This window comes from Olea europaea, chromosome 7, assembly GCF_002742605.1.
Source record: "Olea europaea var. sylvestris chromosome 7, O_europaea_v1, whole genome shotgun sequence".
Lineage (NCBI taxonomy): Eukaryota > Viridiplantae > Streptophyta > Magnoliopsida > Lamiales > Oleaceae > Olea > Olea europaea.
In genome coordinates this window covers 24,579,581-24,593,006 of record NC_036243.1, presented here as the reverse complement: position 1 = coordinate 24,593,006, position 13,426 = coordinate 24,579,581, and the positions used below count along the sequence as shown (strand labels likewise).

The following is a 13,426-nucleotide window of genomic DNA, read 5'->3' as shown; positions in this document are numbered from 1 at the left end:
GAGAAGTCCAAATAAATCATCAGCACACAGAAAAGTTTCAAGTATGGAAAAGTATGCTTGTGAGTAAATCAATTTAATTACCTTCCTCCTGATGATAAGAGGGGTATCATCAATATCATCCTCCAGAATGGGAGATGCTGAGGTTGGCCGTTTGTGGCTTGGGGCACTCTTGGCTGCAGTAGGTTTGGCAGGGAGAGAAGAAGATGGACGAGTAGACTGTTTAGCGCGACGAGGAGGAGAAGGACTCCGGATAGACAAAGGAGTGACTAAAACAGGAGGAGGGAAAGAAATGCTCGGCTGGTCCAATGAATGAAAGGCACGATTGGCATCAGTCATAAACAATCTGCGCTTCACTAACGGTCAGAGCTATTCAAAAAGAGGATGGATGGCGTGGCTAGAATTGAAGGGGGCTAATGAAAAATAGCTTGTTAAAAGAAGATTGCGAACATTTATAGCCTCTGCCTCCACCTTATTAATAATATGAAAGTGGTCAATCAAGTTCCTCGAATAGCAAGGAGGAACATGCCAAGTTTGGCCGAAACCAAGTTGACGAGCAAAAAATTGGGGAGCATAAATTTCTACCCCTGCCTTGGCATTGGTCCCAGTTAAAATATCATGAAATAACTCCCTCCTAGTTAAAAACTGGATCCAAATGAGCAGAGAGGTGCTCGCGCTGTCTATAGTGGAGGGGGGATGCACATAGTTTGGAGTCAAAAAAGGAAGAAAAGGAAAGAAGGAAGGGATTGAATCCAAAGAATAAAAGAATGAAAAAATGTCCCTTCTAGACATATTTACAGGAGCCAAGGGCTCAATGGCTAGCCCATAGCAGCTAGCAGAGGAACGAGAAATTGATGGAGCACCAAGCAATGAAAAATAGGATCTCAACCACAGTTGACTGAACCAAAGAGGTCCACTGCCAGTAGGAGATGCACCATTCTTCAATTGAGTTTGAAGAGAAGCCATGCCTCTATAAAGGGCAGCCAAAAAGAAAGAGCATAAATTCAAAGGCCTACCACACGCTAATTCGTGCGCTATGGGTAAATAACTCAGGGAGGGCTTTATGCTTGGCACACACAAAACATATTTACAAAGCCAAACTAGAAGAAAGGCCACTCGCTCAGTATGGGAAGGCTCAGCGCTCGAATGATTGTGAAGGGTTTGTAGGCTTGAATAAGACTCGGTATAGTTTTTACCAAACTTTGAGGCGCCACCAGAAACCAAGATACCAGGAAAAATGGTATCGCCCAAAGGTGGTAGATTCACTAGGGCTCCAACATCCCTTAAAGTAATAGACATGGGGTCAAGAGGGAAAATAAATGTATTATACTTGGAAGACCAAAAACTCAAAGCGATCGAAAAAAGTGCTGAATCAAAAGTAGGGGGTTGAATAGAGATTTCTAACAAATCAGAAATCCTAGCATTATTAAAAAGTTCCTTAGTAGGACCATGACCCACAAGACGAGCATGCCACCTACGGAAAACTACATCAGATTTAGGCCAAGTGCGAATACCACTTTCGCGAAGTGGCCCCAGCGGCAGAGAGTTTAGAAATGGAGGGCCTTGAGTACAAGAAAACAGCTAGCCCACCGCCACCTGTTCGACTGCCTCTGCATTGTTGAAGAAATGACCTAGGTAGAACTCATTGAGTTCGACATTGGCGGGCGCGAGAAAACTCGGAGTTATGTATGGACGACTCAGAAGTTTCTGAAATTCATCAAAACTAAAGGAGTTGCCAGTTTGAGATTGTGAAGTAGCCATTAGGGATGAAACAGAGTTTTTTCAGAGTTACATAGTAGGGAAGCAAAAGATGAACAGTAAATCGTGGAAGAGACGCGAAAAAGTGAGGCGTGATTTAATGATGCAATGAAATGACGTGTTTGGGGGTTATAAGGGTTTGCAAAACGTCGCACCTTTTCAAGCTATGGAAGAAAACAATGATTGAAATTCTTGGGAATTTCGAATGTTGCTGGAAACACAAAGTGAATATGGCAAAACTTAATAATTGGTATTAATTTTGCCATATTGGGGGGTAATTGTTGACACATAAAAATTCAGCCCAAATCGAACGGCCCAAGGAATGAAGCCCAATTGGAGGGTCCCCAAATCAGATAGCCTAAAGAACGAAGCCCAATCAAACAATTCAAGGTGAAGGCCCAAGAACGTGGTAACACCTCCGCCCAAGTTTGCAAGTTGCCCAAAATCTGAGCGAATGGAGTGCCATGCAGTCGCCCAGAGCTGTTACTCTATTCTCGTCCAAACCTTCGAGTCGCCCAAGGTCTTAGCAAACATAAAGTGTTGTGGTTATCAAGAAGTGCAGTTATCAAAGCAGTTATTAAAGCAGCCCTATCACGTTCCTCGATTCAAGGAATTCAATCGAAAACGGTTGAACGATGAAGAGTAATGGCAGCAGTTAAAAAAGGCAGTTCCATGATAAGTTGGCCATTACGAAGAAAGTGGGCAGTTGTAGAATGATCAAGCAGTTTTTAGGCGGTTGATCACAAAGAGATCATTCAGGGAGTATAAAAGGAAGAAAAGATATAGAGCAAAGGACCGAATCAAAAACTCTCGAACAGAGAACTTGTAATTTTAAATTCCTTAGCTTAGATTTAAACACTTCTTTCAGTAACTCGTGTGCTTGCGCCTCTTGGAGGCATTCTGTTTTTAATTTCCAATTGTAAAGTCATCACCAATAAAAGAACACCCCTTTTTGGGACTTTGTCTCAAGAGGTTTGTCCCTTACACAATCGTCTGATCCCTTTTAATTGTTAGCGACTAACCCGCGCGAAACACTCATGCTCACTTCTTATATTGTAAAAATTGGCTTGAACTAATGGTTAAAGTACACTATTAAAAATAAAAACTAAAAGATATAAAATTTTATGGTTAATAATATTTGTGGCATCAAGTTCACTACATTGTTATGCATATTCCCTCGGTGTTCTTTTTTAATATTTTGCCACATTATTTGTCAATTGACAAGGCTTGTCAATAGTAAAGCAAATTTTGATGTTTTCAATTTATGCATACATCGGTTCAATGAGAACTTCTCAAATCTTTGTAGCTGAATGAATATAGAGATATTCTTTCTTAAAATTCTCCAATTAGATGGCATACCAAACTCCTACAAATTGCCCAAATAAATGATGGAATTTTGCTCGAAATAATCCTTCAAGCCAAATTGTGGCTACGAGTAACTTGGTTCTTGTCTCCTCTACTATTTATAATCTTTTTAAGATTTTAACACTTTGTTCCTCTGTCAGAAACTAGCTTCATGTTTCCTCTATTTTATATGCTTACATATTTTTATTAGTTCATTTATTCACCTGGACTATGCATGTGAATTCTATAACTAAACTGGTTAAAAGTAAAATTAAATGCAATTGTAACTATAGTGATGATGATGTAACATAATTTAATCCTCTTATGCTCTTCCTATATTTTTAATCATATTTCATATTTTATGAATTCTCTACTTCAGCTATCTAAAGCTTCTCTGAGAAAAATTATGTTTCCTTCTTCTATTCAGTTTCTCAACACCAGCTTGGATTAAATTAGATCTAAAATCCAGTTTATGCTCTTCTTGTTGGTAGGTAATGTGCAATATTATTTTTTATTTCACTGTTTTCCTCTTACTTTTGGTCAAAAATTAAGAACCTTTCAAATATTTGTAATTTGATTGATTTTTTCCCAACAAATTTTCTTCTAATTCTGTTGTCTATATTGCTATATATTTTGCAAAAAATGCACTCCATATTATGTTGGTTCTAAAAAATTTACCTATTGTAGACATTTAATCATATTTTTTATTATCTTGGGTATGGATTCTTTTACTCTAATGTTCATATTTAAACTATGTATGACATAACATATATGATAATATTTTTTCTTTTTCTTCATATAGTTGATGTTGCTTACTTTCGGCTCAACTACTTGATAATTTTCTTCCTTTACTGATTGACATAATGGAACCACGTGCTCATCGAGAGTCCCATTTGTGTAACGCTCAAACTACTTCTAAAAGTACAAGTTAGTCACATGATGCATAAATTCGTCAACAACGAAATCAAAACTGAAACTAGATTCGCTAATCATAGTACAAGAGTAATTTAACCTTTGTTATCTACAAATAATAATTCTCATATTGTCCATGTACAGAACCCACAACATACCATCATTCTAAGCCTTCTACTTCCAACGATAAAGCATTGAACACATGCGATACTAAATTACAGGAGACTTCTAATCAATTAAATGTACCATGTATTGCATATGTATTACTGACATGCACACATTGTAAAGGTTGTGGTGCAAAAAAATTCTATAGAGAAAGTAAAGGTTTCTGTTGTTTTGATGAAAAATTTAAACTCTCTGTGTCGGATCAGCCAACTGAACTGTACAATTTATTTATTTTTAAAGAACCTACATGTATGAAATTCAAAAAAAATGTCAGATGCTATAATAATCATTTTGCATTCACTTTATTTGGGATAAAGTATGACAAAGAACTATTTAAATCATACAGAGGTATCTACACATTAAGGATTCAAGGTTAAGTATATCATTTCGTAAATCCACTTATGCCAGAAAATAATATGCATTCTTACATGCAATTATATTTTTATAACACAGATAACGAAGTTGAGAATTGTATGAAAACTTCGTAGAATTTTGTTCAATCTACTTTGATTAGTTTAATTAAAATCCTTAAAATAAATCCGTTTAGTAGATTCTTTAGGTCTTTAAGTAATATGACGAATTTGCACAATCATCGATTACAAATAAGATGCGATCCGGGACTTGATCAAAGAGTTTTCAATACTCCTACAACGTCTCAAGTTGCTGTAGTATGGGTTGAAGATGATGAAAATGCAAATGTTCGTACTCGAGACATTACTATTTACAGCCATTCTGATGATTTACATAAGGTTCATTACTACTATGGTTGTTATGATCCTTTACAATATTATTTACTTCTTCTATATGGAGAATCTGGATGGTATGAAAGCATTAAAAGATGCAACAATAAATATTTTCAGTCTCAACATCTGTCTGACTTAGATGGTTTTCCTAGCACAGTAACTTTCGTATCTGAAATTATTGAAAAAGAAGATGAAGGTTTATGTATATATTTTCTTTATAGTTCCACTTTCTACAATGTAAATTAATAAATGAATATATAATTTTGACATTTTTCGTCATGCAGTGCTTAATGGAACGAAGAAACGGTCTCAGGTCTCTTGCAGAGAATACTATTCTTACAAATTCCAGATTAGGCCATCTGATAAGTCTTTATTGCTTCACACTGGTAGATTTTTTCAACAATCTGTTGTGAATATGCATATTAAGATTGAAACTGTTAGGTTAGACTATTTTCATAATAACCAAAAATAAATTCGTGCTGAACTATATCAAGATATTGTAGATAGTTTTGAAAATGAAGAAACGAGATGATACAAAATCGGAAAAAAAAATTGTCCTACCACAATCCTTTACATGTGGGCCTAGAGACTTGCTAAAAAGATACATGGATTCGATATCTATTGTGCAGCGTTATGGAAAATCATACATTTTTTTTACTATGACATGTAATTCAAATTGGCTAGAGTTTAAGCAAGAACTAAAGCATAATGATTTGACCAGATTTAATTGCACTTATATTTTGAGCAAAATTAGAAGTTAAAAAATGATTTATACAAGAAAAACATCTTAGGTCCTGCTTTTGCACATGTATATATGATTGACTTTCAAAAATGAGAGCTCCCTCATGCGCATCTATTATTTATTTTCAAATCTAGTCATAAAATTAGTTGTGCTGAACAGGTCGATACTATAGTATGTTTTGAAATTCCCGAAAATAATATATACCCCCATCTTCATTCTATTATTGTTAAACATAATATGCATAGTCCTTGTAGAAACCTTGATCCTAAAAATGTATGCATGGAGACAAATAAAAGTTGCAAAAATAAATACCCTAAAGATTATTGTAACATGACCACATTTGATGATAACTCATATCCGTTGTACAAGCGTAGCAATAATGGCATCTCTGTTAAAGTTAGATGCCCAATGTTAGACAATCGCTGTGTTGTACCATATAATCTTTATTTAAGTGCAAATTTTGGCTATCATATTAATGTTGAATTATGCTCTTTTATTAAAACTGTAAAATATTTGTACCAATATGTATACAAAAGACATAATCATATTAATTTCACAAAATTGGCGCAAATGAAGTAGAGAAAGAAATTGATGAAATTTTCGCTTATCAATCTGCTAGATGGATATCTCCACCTAAAGTTATGTGAAGAATTTATTCTTTCAATTTGTCAGAAATTTGTCCTATTGTTTATTGTTTACAGTTTCATATTGAAAATCACTAACAAGTGATATACAATAGTTGTGATAATTTATCTACTATCATTGAGAATGAATATACAAAGGGAACAATGTTGATAGAATTTTATGGAATGAATCAAACAAATGAATTTGCTCAAATACTGTTCTATCGAGATTTTCTTACACATTTTGTTTGGAATACTAATACAAACATTTGGACTCCAAGACAGAAGCAAATTGTTATAGGATGAATTGTCACTGCATTCTTCTTAATCATATTCGAGGGCCAACATCATTTATTGATTTACGAGCTTCAAATGGGGTAAGTGTTAGTTTATTAAGCGGAGATAATCATTGTGTAAAATGTTTATTTGAAGCTATTGTTTACGAAATGTCAACTTCTTTAAGACGACTATTTGCTACACTACTTACGCTTTGCGACCCTAATAATCCAAAATTGTCGCGTGATAAATTTAATGCTTATATGATATATGACTATCTACATTTAAATATACCTACAGAAATTGCTAAAGTACATGCTCTGCAAAATATTGGTGGTCTTCTAGAATCATTGGGTAAAAACATAAATGATTATGGAATGGTTCCATTTAGTGTAAATATAGATGAGGATGAAAGGTTGAGAAGAATAGAGGAGACGACTAATTTGGATATCAAAGTAGACCATGCTTGTGCAGAGAATATAAAAATAAAGAACAATAGTTTGCATATGATGCGATTATGGAAAAAATTAAATTAGAATCAAATGGTGCTTTTTTTATTGATGGTCCAGGTGAAACAGGTAAAAAAAATTTATATAAAGCACTTCTTGCTATTGTGAGGTCTCAAAATTTGATTGCTTTAGCAATTACATCTTCTGAAGTATCTGCATCTCCACTATCGGGAGGTTGAACATCTCATTCTAGATTTAAAATTCATTTAGATACATATGGTGAAGTAAGTTGCTCCATTAGCAAGCAATCAGTTTTAGGAACTTTACTTGGAATGTGTAAGTTAATAATTTGGGGTGAAGCACCCATGGTAAATCATTCTTCTGTTGAAGTTGTGGATAAAATGTTCAAAGATATTACTGATTGCAATTTGTCTTTTGGTGGGAAAGTGATTGTTCTCGGAGGAGATTTTCGACAAATTTTACTAGTTGTACCAAGAGAAAAGAAGAAGAAGATATAAGAAAGCTAGCTTAATCTTCTTTGACCTATGGCCTTTGTTTACACATATACCATTGATTTTGTGATTATTTACTTAGAATTGGAGATGGAACGGAAGAATAACATATTTGTAACTACATTAAGCTTCCAGAGAGTATCACTCTACCATTTGAGGACGAAATTCAGTCTCTAAAAAAATTGATAAATCATGTTTTCCCAAATATTGAAAGCATATGTTGATAATTTACATATGATGGCAAATTGAGTTATTTTTACGCCTACAAATGAAAGTGTCGATCATATTAACATAATTTTATTTGAACAAATTCCATGTCAAAAATTTTCACATATTTTAGCTTCGATGAAAGAATTGAAAAATTAGAACAGAACTTGCATGAAGATTTTTTGAATAGTTTAACCCCAAATAGTATTCCACCGCATGAATTGAATCTTTAAGGTAAATTGTCCTGTAATGTTATTGAGAAATATTAATCATTTTGAAGGCTTATGCAATGGGACACGCCTTACTTGTAGAAAATTTGAGAAGAATGTAATTCTTGTTGGAATCACAAAAGGTGAATATTGTGAAAAATATTTTTTCTTACCGAGGATTCCTTTTATACCTCTTAAGATAGATTGAAACTCAATTCCATTTAAAAGAACTCAATTTCCAATACATTTAACATGCTAACATTACCTTCTAAATAGCCAAGCCCGTGACTAGTACTATATAAAAATGTGGAAATTATTGTACTTTTAATGGAGTGACGAGTGGTGTGACTGGTCTAGGCACCATTAGTTGATGATTGAAATAAGACTAAAGATATTTGTAGTCTGCATATATATGACAGATATTTATTTGATTTATTAATATAGTAGTTTTTTATTGATTCATATATCTAATAATCACATGTAATGTGCATATCACATAAAGCGACTATCGTAACGAGCAACTACAAATAACATTATTCTTAAAATAATCGTGTTCCATATTGGCTCTTGATATTTTTTTTCCCCTGTTTTCCATTCTTTAATAAAAGTGTCAGCTTTGGCTAAATCTAAAATTGTATCTTTTTTACTTTGTTTGATTAAAGACAATCTGAATTCCACAAATTTATTTTCAATTATCCATCCATTTAATAAAGTAATTTTGTGTATTAACTCAAAATTTTTTCCTACTTTTCGATTATATATTCTTTCATAAAATTACTTTCACTTCAAATCTGTTGTTTGATAAAATTTTGCCAAAATCAAATTTTAACCTGTCCATCTTCAATTTTAACAATATATATTTCACGAAGGAGCAAACAAGCAACAATAACTAATATTCTTGATTTTGTCCACCGAATTAACTGAGTCAGAAGTAGAGAATATGAATATTTTAGGTCACGACTTGAAATATTGAATACTTTAGGTAGCTTATTGGACTCATAAGTAACAAGTTATAGAACATGCTGCATTTTTATTTAAAGATATCGCGACATTTATTTTACCATTTTTGTTTTTAGGGTGACACATAAGTATTATGTGAGAAGTGAGATCAATTATAGTATGACGGTCAACTAAGCAATTTCTATAAACTTGAGAACAGTCAATGACCGAGTGTAATTGATTGGTAAATTTTAAAATGAAATTGAAATTTAATTAATACATCCTGGTAAAATTCAAAATGATATAGAAATTCAACTACATAAGTTCAAATCACATATGAAATTCACCCTTGTAAATATACATATTTGGACTTTTTTTTGTGTAAATTAAAAAAAAATAAAAAATTCTTACTTAGCCCTTGTTTGATTCCCATTATTTTAAAAATACATTTTCTTCTCTTTTCTTTTTCAACAACACATTATTTAATAAAATATTATTATATGCAAATTCAAAATATTTCCTATTTGTTAAACACACATTCTTCATCAATCTATTATTCCAAAATGCATTATTGAATAAAAATGTGGCTCAAACATGCTTTTATTTCTTGTTTTTTTATTTTCAACTTTATGCTTTTATAAATAATTACTTGAGATTTAAACGTAAATGCTCTAATGATATTGTTTAGCTTTTTTTCCGTCCCTTTTACAACCTCAGATTTCGATATTATGTGCTTGTTTGAGCCCCAATGCATTTGGAATAATAAATTAATGGAGAATGTGTGATTAAAATATAAAGAAAATTTTTGAATTTTCTATTAATATTATTTTATTGAAGTAAGCGTGGTTAAAAAAAGAGAGAAAAAATATTTTAAAAATAATGGGGATCAAAAAAGAACTAAGTCACAGAAGAAGATTGGTTCACATGTATATCTACTATTCCCAACTCAAATTTTACTTATTTATTTAGTTTTTAATAAACTGGGAACAACCTTGAAAGTTTGTTATGTTTAATTACAACACACTTGAAATATATTATTTAAACCCACAGCTGCGAAGTACTTAAAACAGGAAACACGCGCTATATTCTACTCCAGCAGTTTACTTATGGAATTCCATGACCCAAAAGTTGCACACAGAATAGTTTGACCTTATGCCTCTAAAGCCAGCTCCCTTTGCCAATGCAAGAAACTCGACTTCTGATCGCTCTTTGCCCCCCGGATATTGGGTCATCAAAATGAGATCGGTTTGGCTCGTACTAATCATGGTGGTACTAGTATCGGGTTCGACTGGGAGAGTTTCCTCAACAACAATTACCTTTCCATCTTCAGGTATAGCCTTATAGCAGTTTTTAAGCAATTTCAAACAGTGCTCATTACTCCAATCATGAAGTATCCACTGTCAAAAATGGTTACCTAAGTTAGATAAAAATATCTTCAAGACTAATAAACAATTTGCAGCATCATATTGCCAATAAAAATTATGAGGAAAAAAATCTACATATAGCTTGGATTGTTTTTTTCTTCACAAATATTCTAACTTTTACTTCGACCTAAACAGTAAGCTAAGTATTTGGAGAGACGAATACTTGAAATCCTAAAATGTGCTGGTGAAAATTTAAAAATAGAAAAATGTGGCGTGACACATGGCTTGTTGGATCTTGGAGTGTCATGGTCCAACATGACGTGATAATTTTTGGACACGGGCACGTACTGCCATTATACTTACAGAAACAACATTATATCATTATATCATCCACAAACACCAATTTAGTCAGCAATATATGGAATTTTTCAACTTACTTTCATGAAAATGGCATCTCCTTCAGGAATGCTCTCAAACATGTCTCCTCCAATATGTTTGATACCTGCATTCAAAATTTGAACTTCAATTTCAAGAATTTATAAGCTATTACTAGTTATTAGAGTTCCACATTCTTCGAACTCGAATATTTACCTATAACTATTTCTCTGTGTTTAAGATACGATAAATAAAATTTTGTGCACTAAGTCCTATTAACCTTTGCACATAATTTGAAAAATTAGAATATCAACGAAAAATTTAAAGGCATGCTAATATAAATTATCATTCAAAATATAAACTTAACCCACAAAATTAAATGCCGAGTTGTTACTTCTTATAATTGCACAATTACTAAATGAGATTGAAATAAGAAATTCATACCAGGATAGGATGGTGCCTCTTTAATAACATGTGGCAAATCAAAATTAATACCAGCGATGGTGGGATATTTGGACGTGATCATGTTGAGGGTGACGCCAAGACCCCCACCTACATCGACCAAAGTTTTGAGGTTCTCGAAACCTTCGTAGTGCTCAAGAATTTGTTTCAAAACAACAGTTGTCTGGTTTTTCATTGCCTTGTTGAAAACTTCATTGAACCTAGGGTCCTTCCCAGGATATTCAAATGCATTAGCTCCATGAACTTTGTCGAATGGAACGCCTCCTTCAAGTACCGCATCCTTTAATTTGAACCTATTGTGGAGCTAAATCACATAAGTTGATCTTGTGATCTGAAGAACCTCAATATATTCAAGCACTCATAGTTAAATTAGGAAATTCGATGGTTCCTAATGCACAGTTTTGTTGCTTAAAAGACTCAATACCTGATATTTTCATCTCGAAGTCATTATGACAATTTTTATTGGAAATATTACTTGATCATCGTGAACGATACTTGAAATATCAAATGTGGGTTCAATGAGTATTGCACTTCCTGCTAGCACTACAAGTGTCTCACATCGAAATAAAAGTGCGAAATATTCTATCTTTAAGTTTCCCTTTAAGTCCTAATAGACTTGTAATAACTATTGCTGGAATGTCACAGGGGCAAAGCCACGACTCTTATCCTGTGAGGTAAGCATTTTCTTTTTTCAAAGAAAACAATATGCTGTAACTTAATCCGCTGGTTAGTGCTCCCAAATTTTGAATAGAATTCAAGATCCTCTGTTTCGGTTATATATTGAATCCCTTAATAAAAGTAGATTATCTTTTCACTAATTTCAACACTTCCATAATTCCAGATCAAACATGAATTTTTTATTCCATCTATGATTGTAATGAAGATGCAATTAATCTGAGCTCATTCATATAACAAGATAACCTCTATCAATAAAAGATAATGGAACTGACCAGCTCTCAATGAAGACCTTATCCTGAAGAAAGGACATAAGAGGGCAAAGTGAAATCCCCTCTTCATTCCGCACAAAGTATTTGGCCACTGGTGCCAACCCATATTGTCGTTGGCCATCACTGACGGAGCAAGTTAGCACTGAGTAGCTAACGAGGAGCCGAAGCATCCGATCGAGCATAGCAGGTGCATCTGCGTTCGTAGTGGGCATATGGGACGCAATCTCGCCAGGCGACATTTGTGAAGAAGGCCCAGCTTTAGCAAGAATTTCGAATAAATTGAGTTCCATTGCTGCATTCAACACAAAGGGCAGCGTCGAAGAAGTAACCAGCTGCATTGCATACGCGTAGCGTTTTGATTCTTCTTCATCAAAAGGGTTCTTTGCCAAAATCTCCATTTGATCAACTAATTTGTCCATGGAACCGGATTGATCTTGTTCTGCTATTTATAGTACAATGCATAAAAAAGTGGAAATTATTGTACCTTTAATGCAGTGACGAGTGGTGTCTGGTGCAGGCTCCAGCGGTAGACAATCGAAATAGGACTAGAGATATTTGTAGTCTACGTATAAATGTTGAAATAAGATTAAAGATATTTGGACTCTGCATTTATACCACAGATATTTATTTGATGTATTAATGTAGTAATTTTTTATTGATTCATTCATCAAATAAGCACATATCATGTGTAATCATGTAAAGTAACTGTCATAATGAATGACTGCAAATAATATTATTCTTGAAATAATCGTTTTCCATAATGAATCTTGATATTTTTTCCTCCTGTTTTCCATTATTAAAGAAAAGTGTCAGCTTTGGTTAAATCTAAAATTGTACCTTTTTACCCATTTGGTTTGTTTGATTGAGATTATTATGAATTCCACAAATTTATTTTCAATTATCCATCCATTTAATAAAGTAATTTTGTGTATTAACTTATAACCTTTTTCTATTTTTTAATCATACATTCTCTCAAAAAATTATTTTCACTTCATATGTGTTGTTTGACAAATTTTTAACTTGTCCAACTTCAATTTTAACAATATATTTTATGAAATTCACAAATTTTATCAACTTTTTCATCCACATTTCATAATGTATGGATGAAAAAGTAGGGAATGAAAAAGAAGGAAAAATATGCATGTTATTTCGAGTCAAGAAATCATCAATGAAGTGCCAAGAAGTTATGGGAGAAAATAAGATTTTTTTTTCTTTTTTAATTAATTAAATATGAAGATCAATTTGTCTTTCTTATTTGTTGTCAAATGAAGGTCCAATTCTATTTATTTATCAGTTGATAACTTTAAGTTCTTTTTTTTTTTTTTTTTTTTTGAAGTAAAACTATTCAAGGGGCCTTATGCTGCATATTAATTCAAAAGTTTGGGACTTTAGACACGAAAAA

General features: G+C 33.1%; 1 protein-coding gene across 2 annotated transcripts; it reads right to left on the bottom strand.

Moving 5' to 3' along the window:
- Positions 1-9,805: 9,805 nt before the first annotated feature.
- Positions 9,806-12,540, bottom strand: LOC111397542 (caffeic acid 3-O-methyltransferase-like). 2 transcript variants are annotated; one of them, XM_023024529.1, is made up of 4 exons: positions 12,028-12,540; positions 11,111-11,370; positions 10,678-10,742; positions 9,806-10,273 (listed from the first exon to the last, which is right to left on the bottom strand). In XM_023024529.1, exons 1-4 carry the CDS (start codon positions 12,441-12,443, stop codon positions 9,977-9,979), a joined length of 1,038 nt encoding a protein of 345 aa, XP_022880297.1. In that variant the 5' UTR covers positions 12,444-12,540; the 3' UTR covers positions 9,806-9,976. The 2 variants fall into 2 exon arrangements, with proteins under 2 accessions (XP_022880297.1, XP_022880295.1); XM_023024527.1 differs by having other exon boundaries at positions 11,060-11,370; positions 12,028-12,531.
- Positions 12,541-13,426: the final 886 nt, after the last annotated feature.